The 19,266-nt window shown below is 32.8% G+C and overlaps 1 protein-coding gene across 1 annotated transcript in view; it reads left to right on the top strand.

Annotated features, from left to right (window-relative positions):
• The window catches only part of LOC143063810 (tyramine beta-hydroxylase-like), a 41,417-nt gene extending 23,533 nt beyond the window's left edge, over positions 1-17,884 (top strand). The window contains exons 3-9 of the mRNA XM_076236191.1: positions 4,436-4,568; positions 8,267-8,365; positions 11,168-11,347; positions 12,256-12,422; positions 12,804-13,047; positions 15,084-15,180; positions 17,327-17,884. Of these exons, the coding sequence (XP_076092306.1) occupies positions 4,436-4,568; positions 8,267-8,365; positions 11,168-11,347; positions 12,256-12,422; positions 12,804-13,047; positions 15,084-15,180; positions 17,327-17,855 (1,449 nt within the window). The 3' untranslated portion in view covers positions 17,856-17,884. The remainder of the gene's footprint in view (positions 1-4,435; positions 4,569-8,266; positions 8,366-11,167; positions 11,348-12,255; positions 12,423-12,803; positions 13,048-15,083; positions 15,181-17,326) is intronic.
• Positions 17,885-19,266: the final 1,382 nt, after the last annotated feature.

Genomic DNA, 19,266 nt, shown 5'->3' with positions numbered 1-19,266 from the left:
ATTCTCTCGGACTTCTCTTGAACAGAATTTTAATGTGCGTATTGGATTGTTATGCGTTTACTTTTCTGCATTGGCTAAAGGTATAGGGGAGGGTTGAGATCTCATATACATGTTTAGCCCCGCCGCATTCATGCGCCTGTCCCAAGTCAGGAGCCTCTTGCTTTTGTTACTCTTGTAATTTTTAATTTTAGTTTCTTGTGTACAATTTGGAGTTTAGTATGGCGTTCATTGTCACTGAACTAGTAATTATTTGTTTAGTGGCCAGTTGAAGGACGCCTCCGAATGCGGGAGTTTCTCGCTGCATTGACGACCTGTTGGTGATCTTCTGCTGTTGTCTGCTCTATGATCGGGTTATTGTTTCTTTGACACATTCCCCATTTCCATTCTCAATTTTATGTATATATTTCTTTTGCAGGTGGCAGTGACAGTGGCAGTGGCAGTGGCAGTGGCAATGGCAGTTTAAGTTTAGAATACAATAACTTGACCGTTTATTTGGGAACAATAAGAGAAAAGACCATGACATTACAGCTATAGCAAAACTTGGCAAGCTGACCAACCAGCTGTGCAAGAAGAAAATGTTAGATTCATCTCTTCAGCTGGACAGCAATGATGTTCTTGAAATATTTAAAATTATTTGATATCCGAATTTAAAGGACATGTTAAAATGGTAAAATATTATTACCCGCGGAGCAGAAATTGTCAATTGTTAATTCCATTACAAATTATTTAGATAAAAGAAAAAAAAAAATAAATTGAACACTCTGAATAACTTTTATATTGTGGTTTTTTAATAATTACAAGACAGACTGTCATCGTGAAAGAACTTGGAATTGTGTAAATGTACTGTACAAACGAAATATGATCAACTGGATAATTCATAGCCTGCATCAAGGAAATAGGAGGGTGACGTAACAAACTGAAGGATTCATACTCTGCAATCGCATAATTAGGGGGGGGGGGGGATTCGTAGACTGTAGCATTGATAGAGGATAGGCGGATAAAAAATGAAGTGAACAAGTTGAGATTATTAACTATAATTGCATTAAATTTTATAAGTAATGAATTATATTTTCTTATTTGTTGGAAGAAATTTCTTCCAAGAAGGAACATTAAATGAAGTGAACTTTCTGTGTTTAACAAATGGGAAAAAAAATTGTAAATATATTACAAGTTTTAATTTTATATTTGTTGGAAAAATTTTGAAAGATTTGATATTACTTGGAAGAAATTTCTTCCAACTTGAGAGAGGATGAAAATGAAGTGAACAAGTTGAGTTTATTAACAAAAATTGCCTACGTTATTAGAAATGAGTTTTTTTTAATTAGTTGGAAGAAATTTCTTCCAAGAAGAAACATTAAATGAAGTGAACTATCTGTGTTAAACAAATTGAAATTAATATGTAGATGTATTACATGTTTCTATATTTGATGGGAGAAATTTTGAATGTTAAACTTTGATATTACTTGGAAGAAATTTCTTCCAACTTGAGAGAGGATGAAAATGAAGTGAACAAGTTGAGTTTATTAACTAAAATTGTATATTTTATTGGAATGAGATACATTTTCTAATTTGTTGGAAGAAATTTCTTCCAAGAAGACAGGAAAGTTTTATGAAAAAAATATAGAGAACGAATATTGCTTTCCATTTCATTAATTTATAGGTTACTGTTCTTCATTTCATTGTGGTTTGAATGTTTTGTAAAATATGAATGCAAATTTAATATATATATCCAATAAAATAATCATATTAATGATGTTTTTTCTCCATGTGTTCCCTTTGCCAGAGCAGAAATTTCTTCTAACACTGTTTGTTTGCAAAAAATACCCATCATAAGCAGAATATTAGCATATGAAATTGAAGAATTAGGTATTTTCACAATAACAGCAAATTTCGACCTCTAAAAAGGACATTCTTGGATTTTCCTTTATTATTTTGGACTCTCTTTATAGTTAAATTTTAGAAAATGCCTAAAAATTCAGTCATTTCAAAAAATGCCTAAATTTAGAAAATGCCTGCAACAAATATGTATGGTTGGATGATTTACATGATCATTAGAAATGATAAATATCAGATAATTTAATATCATAGTTGACATATATCACGAGTTATTACAATGTGATTTGAAGTTGTTAATCTTACTATATATTCTCAATCAACAAATAATATAAACATGAGGCCTTATAATATACCATGAAACATGAAAGTAAAAACTTATCCAACTGTTCATTTATCAATTCAAATAGAAATAAAATCCACTCCTACCCTACGGATTATTTTTCCCTTGTATCAAACTACTATGGGCCCCCACAGAGATTTTGAAAGGTAAAGCAGGCGATCATGGCACTTTCCTTTCATAAAACATTGGATTTAAAGTTCCAAATCCGACCGAACTTTGCTGCGTATGTAAACCTCTTGTGGGGATTCAAATATTCCTAGTACGGAGAAACTGAGAATCTGGGGCCAACTTCTATACCAAAATCTTTTGACCACAAAAACGTGGTCGAGTAATTATAATTGATGAAACACATATATCTGATAAGGGTACACAAAAAATGTTGATTGATTGATACTTTATCAAAAGCTTATTTAAATTGACCCTTAGATATTTATCAAATTACACAATGGTTTTAATATTGATTTTTATAAAATGGTCAATATCAGACTAATCCAAATAAATTTGAGATCTTGCACTGCCTTTTTTTTTGTGTTGGTTATTGCTGGACGCCATACTTCAATGTCACATGCTTGTGATTAGCAAACGTTAGAGGAAACAAAGAAACGTTCAAGACATCACTGCATCATTATTTCGGGATTAAGTACTATATATACCATGGTTTTTACGAGTTAACATATTTAAACAAACGAATCCGAAGGATGAGTTTGTTTAAATATGTTAATGAGTAAGACACATGGTATATAAAATTTGTAATATAAATAAAATGATTGACAGCTTCAAGACCTTCAACTTATCTTGGAAATTTGATCACGTTACAGTTTTATCCAATAAAATGGAAGCTCGCGCAAGTCACTTTTGCGCTTCGTGTATGATCGTCTGTGTATTTCATGTAATAGAACCCCTGAATTTGCAGAAAGTAAAGAAAATGTCGGATTTTCCCGATTTTTTTTAGTTTTGCGCCCCGTGTATGATTGTAGGCGCAGGTAATTTCATAATGTTGTCAGACTGAGGTACACAAAAATGTCGGATTCCAGCGACAAGGATTAAATAATTATTCTAATGACGGTAAGAATTGTTTTTGTTTTGTTTTCAATGTATCATACAAATTAATCATAATTTACAGAATTTTCATCTAATTGAAAAATGCTTTTCTTCCGTTATTTTATTAGATTATTTATTAAAACGCAATTTTAATGATAAAACAATATTTTAACAGTGGCGGATCCAGGGGCGTAGATAGTGTACGTCCCCTAATCATGTTTTTTCACAGATATTTGTAGCCGATATTTATTCCTTTTTGTATAGGTACTCCCCTTTTTAAATCGAAATTTAATTGAATTTTCGCAAAGGAAATGATAGTTTTACATTTTATTTTTTTCAAAACTGAAAGAAGAAACATTTAGTAATTGTTTCCAAAATTAAGGGAATTTGTAACAATCCTATATAGTTTTAAAAGGCTTTCTTGAAATATGGTACACATAATTTATTGCTTTTTCTTATAAAATGAAAACAAATAAAGATCTTGACCTTTTAGTACGTTTTACAGTTTCCTAAATATTTTAGAGGCGGATACATTAAAAAAAAAAAGGTGGAGCTTCAGCCATGGAATAACATGAAAATGAATATGTTATACCATGGGTGAAGCTCCACCCTTTTTCCTTTGGATTTTAGTCGAGTTGCATATTTAATTAGCAAAGTATGGTACAACATAAATTTGCATATAATATACCATGGTTTTCCCTCACCACACTTTTTAAGCAAATTATTTCATAAAAACATCAAAGGAAAAAATCCAATTTATGTTACAATATCAAAATGTTCTGTTCTTATTGACACATTAAAACAAATTTACCGTATTGAACACAAACAATGGACAACTTATGTAAGTTAAGCTGAATAAAATCAGTCTATTTTATTATTGTAAATCTGTTCTGTGAAAAGCACATATATCTGTTGTTTGACACTACTGTAATAATTTAAAAAGACGACGGAGAGTTGTCTCATTGACACTCAAACCACATCTTCCTATATCTAATTAATAAAAAAAAAATGTTATCTACGTGCCTTGATAAAAAAAAGGTCTTTAAGTTAACTCAACTCCTTCTATTTATAAACTGTATGCTATTTGATCGATCAAATTTTACCGATATATGACTACAATAAATGAGTGTTTTGGGTTGTTTAGTCGTCTCATTGCCGCAGACCAAACTATTTGTACTTTATTCATTGATGCTTAAAAAATGTCATAATATTTTGTAGAAATGGACCTCTGATTTATGTAATACGGACTCTGACAAGGATGGATTAAGTAACGGTGAAGAGCTAGGTGATCCGGACTGTATCTGGACCCCTGGACAACAACCAATGAGAACAGAAAATATTTCACATCCAGGTTAGAAAACTTATCATTATAATCACACCAATCATTCGTCTCAACTCGGTCGATTCCGTACAGTAGCGGATTCTACCTAGGATTGCCGAATGTCACACCAATGTTACTAGTTAATGACGATTACCGGACATAATTATGATAACACGCATACACATATTTTAAGTAATCACGAGTTGGTTGACCGTTACGGAATAACCGTTTCGCAAATGATATCGGATATGTTCCTTACGTCGTAACTACAATCCCCTTCCCTTTCATGAATGTGACCTACCGAATTAGACTATTTACCGGATTTGTTTTCACATAAGCAACACGACGGGTGCAACATGTGGAGCAGGATCTGCTTATCATTCCGGAGCACCTGCGATCACCCCTAGTTTTTATGGTGGGGTTCTTGTTGTTTATTCTTTAGTTTTCTATGTTGTGTCATGTGTGCTGTTGTTTGTTTGTCTTTTTCATTTTTAGCCATGGCGTTGTCATTTTGTTTTAGATTTATGAGTTTCACTGTCCCTTTGGTATCTTTCGTCCCTCTTTTAAGTAAGATGGGACAAGGTTGTCTAAGAGTTTTGGCATCAGCGGATCTCTAGACTTACAGCCCTGAGGTTACGAGTTCGAACCCTAATCAATTCAAGGTGTGTTCGATTCGATATTGAATGCTAACTGAAGTATTAACAGTTTTCAGCGTCATATCATTGGTTGAATTTAATTTCAGTCATTTTTAAGATGCGGTTAGCCATTATAAAACATAACACACTCGTTTACCGTTATAAAAGTGTCACGTGAGTTGTTAAATGGCCTATCAACATAGAAGTCAAACTACAAATCAAATAAAGTCCTTATTGCACAATTTTTTCTTTATAATTGACATTAAATTACAAATAATTATGTCATTGGTACTCAAAAGTTGTTCCCTTAACTATAAACGGTATGAAATCATGTTTAGTGACTTATTAAGCCGTGATATACATGTAGGCCACAATTAGGTACACAGTATATGAAATAGGTTTTATTTTATTTACATCATGTAGAGTACAAATTAATACACTATTTGTAAGATTACAGCTACAAAAGCTTCCAAAAATTGATTCTGAGCAGCTGATAAAACGTTAAAGTATTTTTATCGTTTATAAAATGATTGATTGAATTATAAGACGCCGGGACAAGTTGCTTACTATTATTGTGAAGAAGGGAGGAAGAAAAATGGCTTCGGAATTATTGATTAGAGAATTTGAATAAAATAAACAAAATTACATCAATATTAAAACCTCTGATGTATGTATGTATAGGTATAAATATTAGTGTCTGTTCTCATAATTCGTCAGGGATGTTAATTTAGAGTTTATCAAAGAAAGATAGTTTTTGGATAAAGCTTCGAAAAGATATTGACTTTTTTGTTAATGAAAAAGCTTTCAAGTATGAGTTGACTTCATTTATATGTTAGATTTACAAATAATGTTGTCAACACATAAACTTTGTGATTGTTTGTTAAATTTTTTTTTTTCAATTTGTATACAAGTTTAGGAAAAAACTTATGTATATATGTGATTCTTGATTCAACATCTCATTTACAATTAACAATTTTCTGTTATTTTAAAATAATTCTGCAACAGAAAAATTGCATGTGACTTCCATATGTTTGCATGTCGTCCTTGTGCTAGTCTGTCCGTACTTCAATGTCTTAAAAGAGGAGCGAAAGATACTAGAAGAAGAACAGTCAAACTTATAAATCGAAAATAAACTGACAACACCAAGGCTAAAAATGAAAAAGACAAACAGACAAATATAAGTACACAAGAAACAACATAGAAAACTAAAAACTGAGCAACACGAACCCCACCAAAAACTGGGGGTGATTTAAGTTGCTCCGGAAGAGTAAGTAGATCTTGCTCCACATGTGGCAACCGTCGTGTTGCTCATGTTATTACAAACCCGGTAAATAATCTAATTCGGTCGGTCACATTCATGAAATGGGAAGGGGATGGTAGTTAAGAAGTAAGAAACATATCCGATATCATCTGTGAAATGGTTATTTCATAACGGTCAACTAACTCGTGATGGTGTTCATAACATTTTCGAAGGGAAGATGTCGACTTCACATTTGGAACTCTTGGTTTAATAGCTCCCTTATGAGCAGAAACCCCCTTCCACGGAAGTCATAATAAACAAGCGCGGGAATATGGTATCGATTTGGAGATATATACTCCGTATGCAGGCTCCGCTGGAATGTTGCTACATAGAAATGGAAAGTTCACAATTGGGAAGCTGAAATCATCTCTTTTGTCGTAAAGGTTTTGTTTTCAATCGACCCTCATTGTCAATTTCTAGATGTAAGTCAAGATATGAGGCAGACTTAACTGTATCTGTTTATCCTTTATCTCTAGTTCGATGAGATAGATTCGTTCAACATAGTCATCAAATTTTGAATGATATTCAATAAAAGTAATAGACTAAGTATGCTATGAGGTTACAGATTTCAAATTCTTTTTTTAAGTTTAGCGATTGTGTTGGAAGTCTTTGCCGTTTAAAAAATAAAATTGTTTAGAAATTATTGTTTGCAGCAATTTTACATGCAATGCCTGAATCAGTTAAAGATGTGCTTTGTATCTAGGCGTATCATAAAATGTTACAGATAGGTTCGAGTTTTTAAGATGCGGTATGAGTGTCAGTGAGAAAACTCTCCAACCAAGTCATCATTTATAAAGTTAACCATTAATGGTCAAAGTACGGCCGTCAACACGGAGCCTTGGCTCACACCGGACAGCAAGCTATAAAGCCCCCCCCCCAAAAAGAGACCAGTTTAAACCAAGCAAACACGAAAACCAACGATTATATTACAATATTGACTGCTGTAACCGAATGTTTGACGTACATACCTATTATATCTGTTTATTTTGTTCAATCATTGTTGTCATTATTATGAATAAAGGAATTATGCGACTGTCATACAAGTGAGAGGTTTATCTATCCATAAAACTAGGATTTCTACACAAGGAAATGTCTGTTTAATCCACCAGTTTCTACATTTGAAAATGCCTGTACCAAGTCAGGAATATGACAGTTCTTGTCCATTCGTTTTTGATACGTTTTGTTATTTGATTTTGCCATGTGATTATGGACTTTCCGAATTGATTTTCCTCTAAGTTCAGTATTTTTGTGATTTTACTTTTTTCTGTATCAAATCAGGAATATGACAGTTGTTTCACATTCGTTAAATGTGTTTGAGCTTTTGATTTTGCACGTTTTAAATTCCCCTTGAAGTTAGGTATGTTTGTAACCTAACTATAATTCATTTTAAATAATGGACAGAGTTTAATAAAATTAGGAAAACAAAAAGGAATTTAAAATTTTTCCGGCGTATGAACATGATGAATGCAATATGAAAACTTAAATAAAGCGACAAGTAATTGAGTCAACTTGAATTAACTATCAATGCTGTCATCTTCAAAATATCATCTGATAAAGGATTTTTGAAGTCGTCACAAGGGTTGAAATACTATTCAGTGCCATCTCCGGTAGATGAATTCGTGAGATTATAAAAAAAAACCACCAACAACTCACAATAGTCATCGTCATATGAACGTTACCTTGATTAACCAGAAACATTCTTCAATATGAAGGTCTCATAAAATATATGTTAGAAATGTTATAAAGTATTTTTTTTAAAAACCTTATTACTATGATTATACATACCATTACAGGCATATGTGAACCATTGACATCAGCTACGTGTCAACAACAGAACAAATGGCTAAAATGTAATGGAAACAAAGACAAATGTGAATCATTAAATGAGAAAGGTACTAACTGCGCAAATACCATAATTATAAAAATGTGACGCAAAAATTAACAGATTGAATAGGGAAGAAAACAATCATTGAGTTTGTCGTAAATGTTTGATCTTAAGCGAATCTAACAGAATAAGTTTGCTGTCTTGACAAAACCGTTCGGAATTTTGGGTTCTCAATGCTCTTCAACTTCGTACTTTATTTGGCCATTTAATCTTTTTTATTTCGAGGGTCACTGATGAGTATTTTGTAGAAGGAACAAGCGTCCTGGTATCATCTTTGAAATTTAAAACGGAAACGGGAAATGTGCAAAGAGACGATAACCCGACCAAAGAACAGAATAAAGGCAACAGCAGTATACAGAGTGTTCAAAACTCATAAATCCATGGACAAAAAACAAAATCGGGGTAACAAACTAAAACCGAGGGAAACGCATTAAATATAAGAGGAGAACAACGACATAACACTAAAATGTAACACACATAGACAAAATCCTACGAGAATAACAAATATAACATATATATATAACATCAAAACCAAATACATGAATTTGGGATAGACAAGTACCGTGACACGTCTTATCGCAATGTGAATTTACACTCAAAAATAAGAGAAAACAAACGACACAACGTTATAATGTAATACACACAGAAACGAACTATTATAATAATATAACAATGGCCATATTCCTGACTTGGTACAGGGCATTTTTAAAGGAAAAAATGATGGGTTGAACCTGGTTTTGTGGCATGCCACACCTCGCACTTTTATGGCCATGTGAAATATAACATCAAAATGACAACACAGGACTACAATATAAATAAATTGGAGAACACAATTGACAAAGAATCACACGAACAACAGCCAACAAAAGGCAACAAGTTCAAAATTTTAATACGCCAGAAGTGTATTTTGTCTACACAAGACCTGCGTGTGACGCCCAGATACAAAAGTTTGAAAGCCGAAACGAGTACAAAGTTGAACAGCACCGAGGACCAAAAGATCAAAAAGGTTGTGCCAAAAACGGCAAGGGTTTTCTGTTAGTTACCAGAAAATCCCTATAATTTAGAATAATTTATACTTTTGCAAACAGTAAATTTTATAAAATGAATATTCAAAAGATGTACATGATCAAACTGAAGTATTAACTAATTACAGGAAACAACTGAAATACATTTACATAACCAGACATTTGAAACACAAAAGTAGACACATCCGAATACGTTTAAACCAGAAAACAGTTCAATTCCATCGACACAGCAAGAAACTTCTGCCCAGGGGTTGTGCTTCAGTTGCCCTTTTAAAAATAAATGAAACGTCACCTTAACTCAGAAACATAAATAGAACCAAGAATACATAAACATATAAGAGTAACAAAGGCCAGATGTTACTGACTTGGGAGAGACGCAAACAAGGCTACGGGGTTCAACATGTTTTATGATATCTCTAAAATGCAGAAAAATTCAGTATTCCGATTTTAGAATAGGAGTAGAAGAAAGTAAACAAAATGACAATAATTAGCATAAATTAGCAAGGATTACTAGTCTGTCTAGCAGTTACTGACATGTCAGCTTCCAGCCCAAGACCTCTATTTTTTAAATATGTCCTTAAGTTTGAGGATCAATTGTTACTTACAAGAACAACAGCAAATCGGACAAAAAACAACTGTGAAAAGCAAAATTGTCGGACAAGCGGCATATTTGGTGGAGAAAAACAACGGGCACAAAGCAAGAGTATCGGAAAAAAGCAAGAGTGTCATACAAAAAGCAAACGGACCGAAAGACGCGGACAAAAGAAAAGTGTCGGACTAAAAGCAAAATAATCGATCAAAAAACAAAACGGACCGAAAGCAAGGGACAAAAACAAGTGTCAAACGAAAAGAAAAATCGACCGAAAGCAATGGACAAATCTAATAAATGTTTCATACCTTCCTACATTGGTTTTGCTCTATCCTCCATTCAAATGTCAATGGGACAAAAAGGATCAGCATACTAGATAACAAACATCTACATTGTTCGGGAACTTTGCGGTTGTAGCGAAACTCTTTATGAATTTGTTATGATTCTGGTCCACACATGCACTACAGTTCCTAACTTGAATGTAAATCTGAAGCTATGTATTTTTAATGATTTATCGCGGATAATTTCTATTAACTTTGAAAGGGATTTGTGGTGAAGCTGGCAGACTAAGTACGTGAACGTTGATGGGTTAATTACGGATTAAAATACCTCTTATACATGTTTAAAGGTCTATGACACCTTCTGTAGAAATGTGGATTACGAAATTTTCAAACTTCAATAATATCAAAACAGTAAAGATAACTCATCATAGAGATGGGCCATTTTGTACATATTCCAACGGGAAACTTCGTGCAAAGAATTGTTGTTAATTTTATTTTAGACAAAAAGGGGATTTTGTGGCAAATAATACCAAGATTTTTGTAGAAAATCCACAGACTTTAATACAGAGATGTTTGTTAAAACATGTTAAGCATAGGTAATTCACTAGTTTTTCTATGATTTGCAAGCGTTTATTGTTTACAAAAACTCCTAAACCACCTTTAGATTCGAAAAAAACTCGTGCTAAGTCACGAAAGGCGAGCGCACCCTTGAAGGTGTACTTCAATTGGTCTATATTTATATTTGTTTTAACCAATATCTAAATTTATAAACTTGTTTAAAGGAAATAATTGCTAGCACTGCATTATTCATTATCTTTGCTGTTTCGATTCTATTGCAGTTTGAATTTTTTATAATTCACATTGCTACAGAAACCAAATATAAAAAACACCTCTTATTTAATTTATTGTTGAAGGTATTCTCCGAACATCTCTTCGGATTCCAGCAACCAGTATACCATCAGAACAGACATCATACTATTGTATGTTATTTAGTCTACCTAGAAATGACACATTCCATCTTGTGGGAACAAAACCGATCATCGATAATAAAGATATCACACACCATATACTCCTGTTTGGCTGTAATGAACAAGGTAAGTACCTGCTAAAATAACCAAGAATTTGTTGTTATATAATTGAATATAGGGAAGTCATTTATTGTTAGTATGAAAAAAAAAAGAATATTTATTTTAAACTTCAATGAGATACCAAAAAATAACAAAATAACCCAGAAGTCTTGTAAAGATTTCCTAACAATATTTTAAGCTCTTAACTTCCCAGAATCCGTCAAAGTCAAACTATGACTTAAATAAAAAAAGTCAAAAATCGGCAATCATCATCAAAGTCTCAAAATTACAATAAGTCTTCAATTGAAACATAGGCCATCATTTACAAAACCTCTGACCTGGGCACGTGACTTCATGACTTGGTTAAACTTTTCTATCGAGGTATCAACTGTTTTTATTTTGTAGAGAACACACCAATGGTACTTAAAATCATATAACTAGTGGATCTATAAGGCGTGGGTTACTTAGCTGAAATCAAAACATAAAATTGATTAACATTTGTAAAACATTAAAACCAGCATGGTGCTTTGGTAAACTTAATTAGCAAATTTACTTAGTAAAAAATAGATACTGACGATTTCTATATTGCCGTTCTAGAGTTATGTTTCTTGTTTAGAAAATGATACTTTATGTCGTTTCCCTTCTAATAAAAAAAAAAATGAGGAGAATACGACGATTTTTACTTCTTCGACTGTTCAGTATATTGTCCTTTATTGATAGAAAACGACATTATGTCTTTATATTGTGATAATTTGATCAACTTTTAACCAAATCGTTTTAAAATAGGTTTTTGTTATAACATATTGGACTTGAAGTCTGATTTTGAGAATTTGCACTGAATGCACCTTGATTGATCAATGAATTAAGTCACAACTGGTTTGTTGTGCCCTTCACGCCTGTTGGTTTTTATTACTGTAACTTTCATTATTTCATAGAAGGACAAATTATACCATCGGAAGAACCATATGAATGTGGAATGTTAGCGCACAGACAATGTGTCAATATTATTGGGACCTGGACAATTGGAAGTGATGGTGATTGTTTCCACAATGCTACTGGATTTAAAATTGGATCATCTGGATTCCAAACTGCAGCTTTACAGGTATAAAAAGAGTATCTGCCCTCAATGTTTTAAAAGTGATGTTACGACATTTGGAACACACCGTTTAAAATGTTTACTTTGAAAATAAAACCACCAAAAAATGTGATTCGCTTAGTGAAATAGCAAATTAAATTGGAAAAAACTTTTCCTTGGTACACATGGAATTCAGCAATCGTTCACTACTACTACTAATAATACTAAAGCATATGATAAAAATGATATTGCTTGTACTGTAAATTGCCTTTCGTGGATTAAGCTATTATATTTATTTACTTTTGAAGATAAAGCTCTTCGCGTATTCCAAATCCTTGTCTTTCAAATTCAAATATTTTCAGGTATCTGTGTAAAAAAATAATATAGTTTTGCGAGTTATTTTTTCAGATTCATTGGAATAATCGAAATAGAATTCCAAACATGACAGATTCCTCTGGACTAGAGCTTTTCTATACTCCAAATCTTCGACAATACGAAGCTGGCATGTTTGCTGTGGGACAAGAGTACCTAAACATTCCACCGCGAGTTCCTAACATTAGCTTCCGTTCGAGATGTTCCAGTGCCTGTACAGAAGTGATGTTTCCAAAAGGCGTTTTTATTACCAGAGCAGTTAACCATATGCATTATAAAGGTAAAATACCACCGTGAAGTAGAACACAGTTCTGTTTGTTCAGATAGTTGTTTTCAGAGATTAAATTTCACGTTCAGATATACTCATGGTTGTCTTTTCATTTACAATTCAAACTTTTTTAAATGGGTTCCATTAATATTCAAATGTATCACCCAGAACTAGAAATTAAAAAAACAACATACAAAACTTTCGTCGCCTTATTTATACTTATACCCCAAAACTGATATATACGGTCCTCTCAGTACTAGAATTGACAAACAAGACGATTTTAGTCTTGAAATAACGTTTTCCATCTTAGGAGCATGACTCAACTACTCAGACGTCACCAGTGTCTGAGCAGAAAGTGGATGAATCAGGGGTATGTCAAAAAAGGGGCGAAAAATACCAGAGAAACATACAAACGCAGAGATTGAAAATAAACTGACATCACCATGGCTAAAAAAGAAAAAGAGACAGACAAATAATAGTATACAAGACACAACATAGAAAACTAAAGACTAAGCAAAACGAACCCCACCAAAAAAACGTGGGATGATCTCAGGTGCTCCGGAAGGGTAAGCACATCCTGCTCCACATGTGCCACTTGTCTTGGTGCTCATGTTATTACAAATCCGGTTAATAGTCTAATTCGGTATGACATATTCGTGAAAAGGTAAAGGGAGTGTAGATACGACACAAGTAACATATCCGATATCATCTGTGAAACGGATATTGCATAACGATCAACCAACTCGTAATGGCGTCCGTAAAATTTACGAAGACATAATTCAAACTTCACCATTTGGAAATCTGGTTTACTAGCTTCTTGTAAAGCAACTCTCTATCAATGAAATCATGATAGGAAATACGTGAATATCGTATCAATGTGTAGATACATACACCGTATAGAGGCGCTGCTAGAATGGTTTCTACATAGAAATGTAAAGTTCACAGTTTGGAAGCTGAAATCATCTCTTTTATCGTAAAGTTTTATTTTCAACCGACAATCATTGTCATTTTGATATGTAAATCAAGATATGAGACAGACCACACTGTACATGCTGTATCTGTTGTATGATTTATATTTAGTTCCACGTGATAGATGCGTTCAACATAATCACCCAGTTATGAATTATTTAGTGAGAGAATATCATCTTTATAGCGAAATGTAAAGTTAAAGGATATTGTTAACTTCTTAGCTTTCTTCCTAAGAAGTTCCTGTTTGAATTCAGCCTCATAAGAAAAACGGAACAAGTCGACAAGAAGAGGGGCACAAATGGTTTCCATGAGAATTTCGATAGTTTGTTGTAAAACACGGCCTCCAAACGTAATTAATATTTTGTCAATCAAGAAATCAAGCATCTTGATAGTATCAGTTTCAGATATTCTTTTATGTGAATCACATTGTTTTTTTTTCGCAAAATGGCTCTAAGACAACATACTTATATTTACGTTGGCCAACCTGAAACAAAGCAATACCAGTGCTTCATTCTAAATATTAGCGCACAGTCAATGCTTTTTCAACCCGTTACAAGTATTAAAAGAAGCATTCAACACTACATTCTTTTGCTAGGATCATGAAACACGATTTTTATCAAGTATTTACCTGTGCATTTTATTGCGGAAGCTCGTGTCGTCATGCATGTTACTTTTCATTTTGAAATGAAGGTTAATTTCAGAATGACTATTGATTGCTATTAGCCAAACAACATTACATATTATAATGAAACAAACCACATCTTCTTATATCTATGTAATGTAAATCAAATAGGAATCTGAAATTTGGAAGAATTTCTGATCATGATTAGTCTGCTTAAAAGATGATTTTATACTCGAACCATCAACACCACCACAAGGAAATGAATTGGGATCATTCATTTTTTGTACATTGAAAAATTACAAGAACTAAGGGTTGGGGGCTCGGGATTACTGGATTTAAATAATTGTATAAATGTATATATCTATGTGTTTATTTTCGTTGATATTGCTAACTTATTAAGTACATGACAATAAACATATGAATTTCATTATAATATCAGTGTATATGCGTTTTGTAGGTATACAACAAAATATAGAGATATACAGGGGAAACAAGAAAATAAGAGATATAACTCATGAGGAGAAATATACATATGACAAACCAGTATTTTATCAGTGAGTGCATTAATTAACTCATAAGTCAAAAGCTGTAAGAATTACTTGTTTGTTTCATCTGTCACGCACATGTATAAAGTTAAAATCACACAAAAATACTGAACTCAAAACGGAAAGTCCCCATCAAATGGCAAAATCAGATGATAAAACACATCAAACGAATAGACAACAACAGTCATATTTCTGACTTGGTACTGGCATTTTCATGCGTAGAAAATGGCGGATTGGACCTTGTAAAGCGTTAAACCTCTCACTTGTATGACAGACGCATCAAATTCAATTTTATTGACAAAGATGCAGGAAAAAAATGTCACAAATACGGCCACAACAAAAACATTAACCCATCCAAAAACTGGGGGTGATGTCAGGTGCTGCTTCACATGTGGCACCCGTCGTGTTGCTCATGTTATTACAAAGCCGGTAAAAAGTATAATTAGGTAGGTCACATTCGCGAAAAGGGAACGGGAATGCAGTTACGACACAAGGAACATATCCGATATCATCTGTATAACGGATATTCCACAACGGTCAACCAACTCGTGATGGCGTCCGTAAAATCTTATTTGTCGGAGAGTTTTGGTTTCAACCAATGTACTATTATCTTAAATAAAAAACAGGGCACTATGAAGATAAAACCAGCTATTTCATGATAGTTAGAGAGTGACATAGTTTAATCGTGCAAATATAAATGCGAATCATTCAAATTAGTAAAAGAGAGGCAATAGATATCAAACGAACATTCCAACTCATAATTCGAAATATAAACTGATAAAATCGTTGCTAAAAAGTAACAGACCAGCAGGATTCCAATTGTACACAACACACACTAGAGACTGAGCAACACAAACTCAAATAAACTCATCTCAGATGCTCCGAACGGTTAAGCAGATATAACGCGAACCTATCTAAATCTTGGATGTATAGTGCCTTTGTTCGCAGCAACCCTTTCTAAAAGAAATCATCATATCAAATGAAAGCCCTGGAATATCGTATCGCATTGGAGATATCGACTACGTATTCAGGAACTGCTAGAATATTGCTACAAAGAAATAGAAAGATTACAATTTGATTTGGAAAGAAGAATATTTTGTCGTTTTGCTTTGTTTTCAACCGACCCTTATTGTCAATGTCTAAATATAAGTCTAAAGATGTCACGGATTTCACTACTCATTTTGAATGCCCTTTATAGTTTGCTGTTCGGTTTGAACCAAGGAACCACGTTGAAAGGCGTATTTTAATATATAAGTGATTAACAAATTGTGACTTGGATCGAAAGTTGTCTCATTGCTATTTATACATACCACATCTTTTTATATAATTTATAACTGTATCTGTTAAATCCTTTGTCTATGTTCGATGGAATAGATGTGTTCATATTCAAAATATTTAATTACGTAGATTAACTCCTGATAGGGTTCAGGATTAAATATTGTATTTACCAGTCGCACGTTTTTTCTACATGTACATAAGATTCATCAGTGATTCTAGAACAAAACAGGTCCAAATAAAGCACACCATTGAAGTCTTTATTTTTGTTCCGAAATTAACCTTTACTTTTCCATCCTTATACGGTAATACATAATTCATATTTGTTTACTGAAAGTGTGCGTGCGTCTCAAATAATGTTATAATCATCAATAGTATTGCAGAAAAAATAGAAGTTTGATGAGAAGATCGACCTGTGCGTTCTGTTGTCTTGATAAACAATCAAATTAAGTGGTAAATACATTGATCATAGATACCAGGATTAAAGTATAAGGGAAATTTAATAACCTAAAAAAAAGATTCATAGAAAGTAGATGTATGTGGTCAACGAGACAACATCCAAGACAGCTTCTCGTTTGAATTGTTTATATGGTCATTTCATGGCCTTTTATATCTGCCTATGCGGTATGGGCTTTGCTCACTGTTGAAGGCCGTACGGTGACCTATAGTCGTTGATTGCTCTGTCATTTGGTCTTTTGTGGAGAGTTGTCTCATTGGCAATCACACCACATCTTTTTTTAATAAATAACTAAAAGACATCTATGTTTGTCTGTTTGCGTGTGTTTAAAAGAGATTAAAAGTCAGTTTTTTTTAATTTAAATTTGAAATATACTATTAACACACACTTAAATCACATTTAAAATAAATATTTTCATTGTAGATTTGATCCTCCTATAAGGATTCGTCCTGGGGATGAAATAAGAACTACATGCACATATTCTTCTCTATCGTCAAACGAAACTATTTTCTTTGGCGAAGGAACTTCCGATGAAATGTGCTACGGATTTATCACATATTATCCTGCACAAAATATAGCACTGCCATACTGTACAACATGGAAAACAGTTGAAAAATGTAAAAGATATATGCCACAATTTGGCGGAATAATTGATGGGTGCAAGTGGAAGGACTTCCTGTCTGGTGGTAATGAATATATTGGATTCATGATGATTGAACTAGCTATGCACTGTGATACAACGTGTTCTTCAAACTGTACTGAAAAAGTCCGAAATCTACGAGAACACGAATGCTTACGCGGTGATCTAGGAGATTTTATGATCTTTAAATTACAAAGAAAATATCCATCCATTAGTTTAATAAAAGACTGTTTTCGAGAGAACAAAAGTGACAATCTAAAGGCGTATAGTTACTGTCTGATTTTAAGTTTAGCTATTATGTACTTTTCCTAGCAATCATTCTCATAAAATCAAATTCACTATTTTCTTTATTAGTTAGCCATAAAGTTCGTTCTTATATAAATATATATATATATTTATTTATATAAGAAACGAACTTGATGGCTATATATAGAGGGAGAAAGAAAGAGAGAGCACTCCATAATCATCCAATTAGAAATCTTAGGGTATTTTTGACATCACGTATAACATATAAATCAACCCTGTAATTAAACATTTATCTTTCAGTGTTTTTTCCTTGTAAAAGCGAAAAATTAAAACTTATCGTTTTTGATGGATTAAGTGTAAGCTACCCGATATACCTTCAGCAGAAAAGCTGAAAACATTACGTTGGAATAGACAATTTTAAATTGGACGAAATACTGGCGACATATAACCCGAAATGTACGCACAAATGAATTACACAAAAACATAAGGTCAATTGGTCGTAGGTAGATGTTATCTTTATTATTTGCATCGCAAATTTGTTTCAGTATTGATTATCTTCAAATCAGAAGCATAAAAAAGACTAATAGGATGGTATACCAAGATAACAAACAGAACATGAAACTCGTAGCAAACTTGAAAGTAAAACTTTAGTGTTTTTGGTAAAGATTGCATACAATGTTACCAAAACCGTATTTTTACTGGCTTAATAGCTTTAATTTCCATGCTTAACCCCTTCACGTTCCCATCGGTACTCTCGTACCGATAGCTCCTTTTTTGGCATACTTTTTATTTAAAATGTTCACAGTCTGCGTAAAAATGTACCCCCAATTTTCGGGGGTACACCAAATTAAAGCTGAGGTCTTTATTTTGTTCATGGTGTAGTTTTTATTTCGTTTCTTCAGCAATTTTGGGGAATAAAATGGCTTCAAAGTGCATGTGACAGTTACGAAAAACATAGTTTTATCTTGCGACATTACGTTTTCGTTTTTATGCAACTAACTTGCTCTATTTCATTTATAAATTCATATTAACTATAAAAAAATATAATTTAATTAAAGATTGAATGTAAAGCTTTTTGAATATATAATTTGTTTTTAATTTTTTTGACAAAAATATAACATTCAAATCGATTCTTTCTGACTGCTCGTTTAAAAAAAAATGAAAATGTAACAAAAGCCGTATTTTTTAAATAGGCAAATAATTGAAGAATTTATAAAGGGAAATAGGTAAAACAAAAACCAGCGAAAAAATATGTTTCTCTTCTAGTTTTCATAACACAAAGAATTTTGAAGAAAGAATGAGAAATGAATAAGTTACGCCGATTTCAAAAAGGGTTGACATCGGCCAAAAAAACACCCAAAAAACGTTTGCGTAAATGTGAAAAAAGTAAAGATATTGCGCATGTCTAAATTATCATTTATTTTTCCACGCACCTGTTCTAATTTTACAACGAAGTTTTCTTGATTTTTTGTTGAAA

Source organism: Mytilus galloprovincialis, chromosome 2 (assembly GCF_965363235.1).
Source record: "Mytilus galloprovincialis chromosome 2, xbMytGall1.hap1.1, whole genome shotgun sequence".
In the NCBI taxonomy this organism is placed as follows: Eukaryota; Metazoa; Mollusca; class Bivalvia; order Mytilida; family Mytilidae; genus Mytilus; species Mytilus galloprovincialis.
This window is presented reverse-complemented; position numbering and strand designations above follow the sequence as displayed.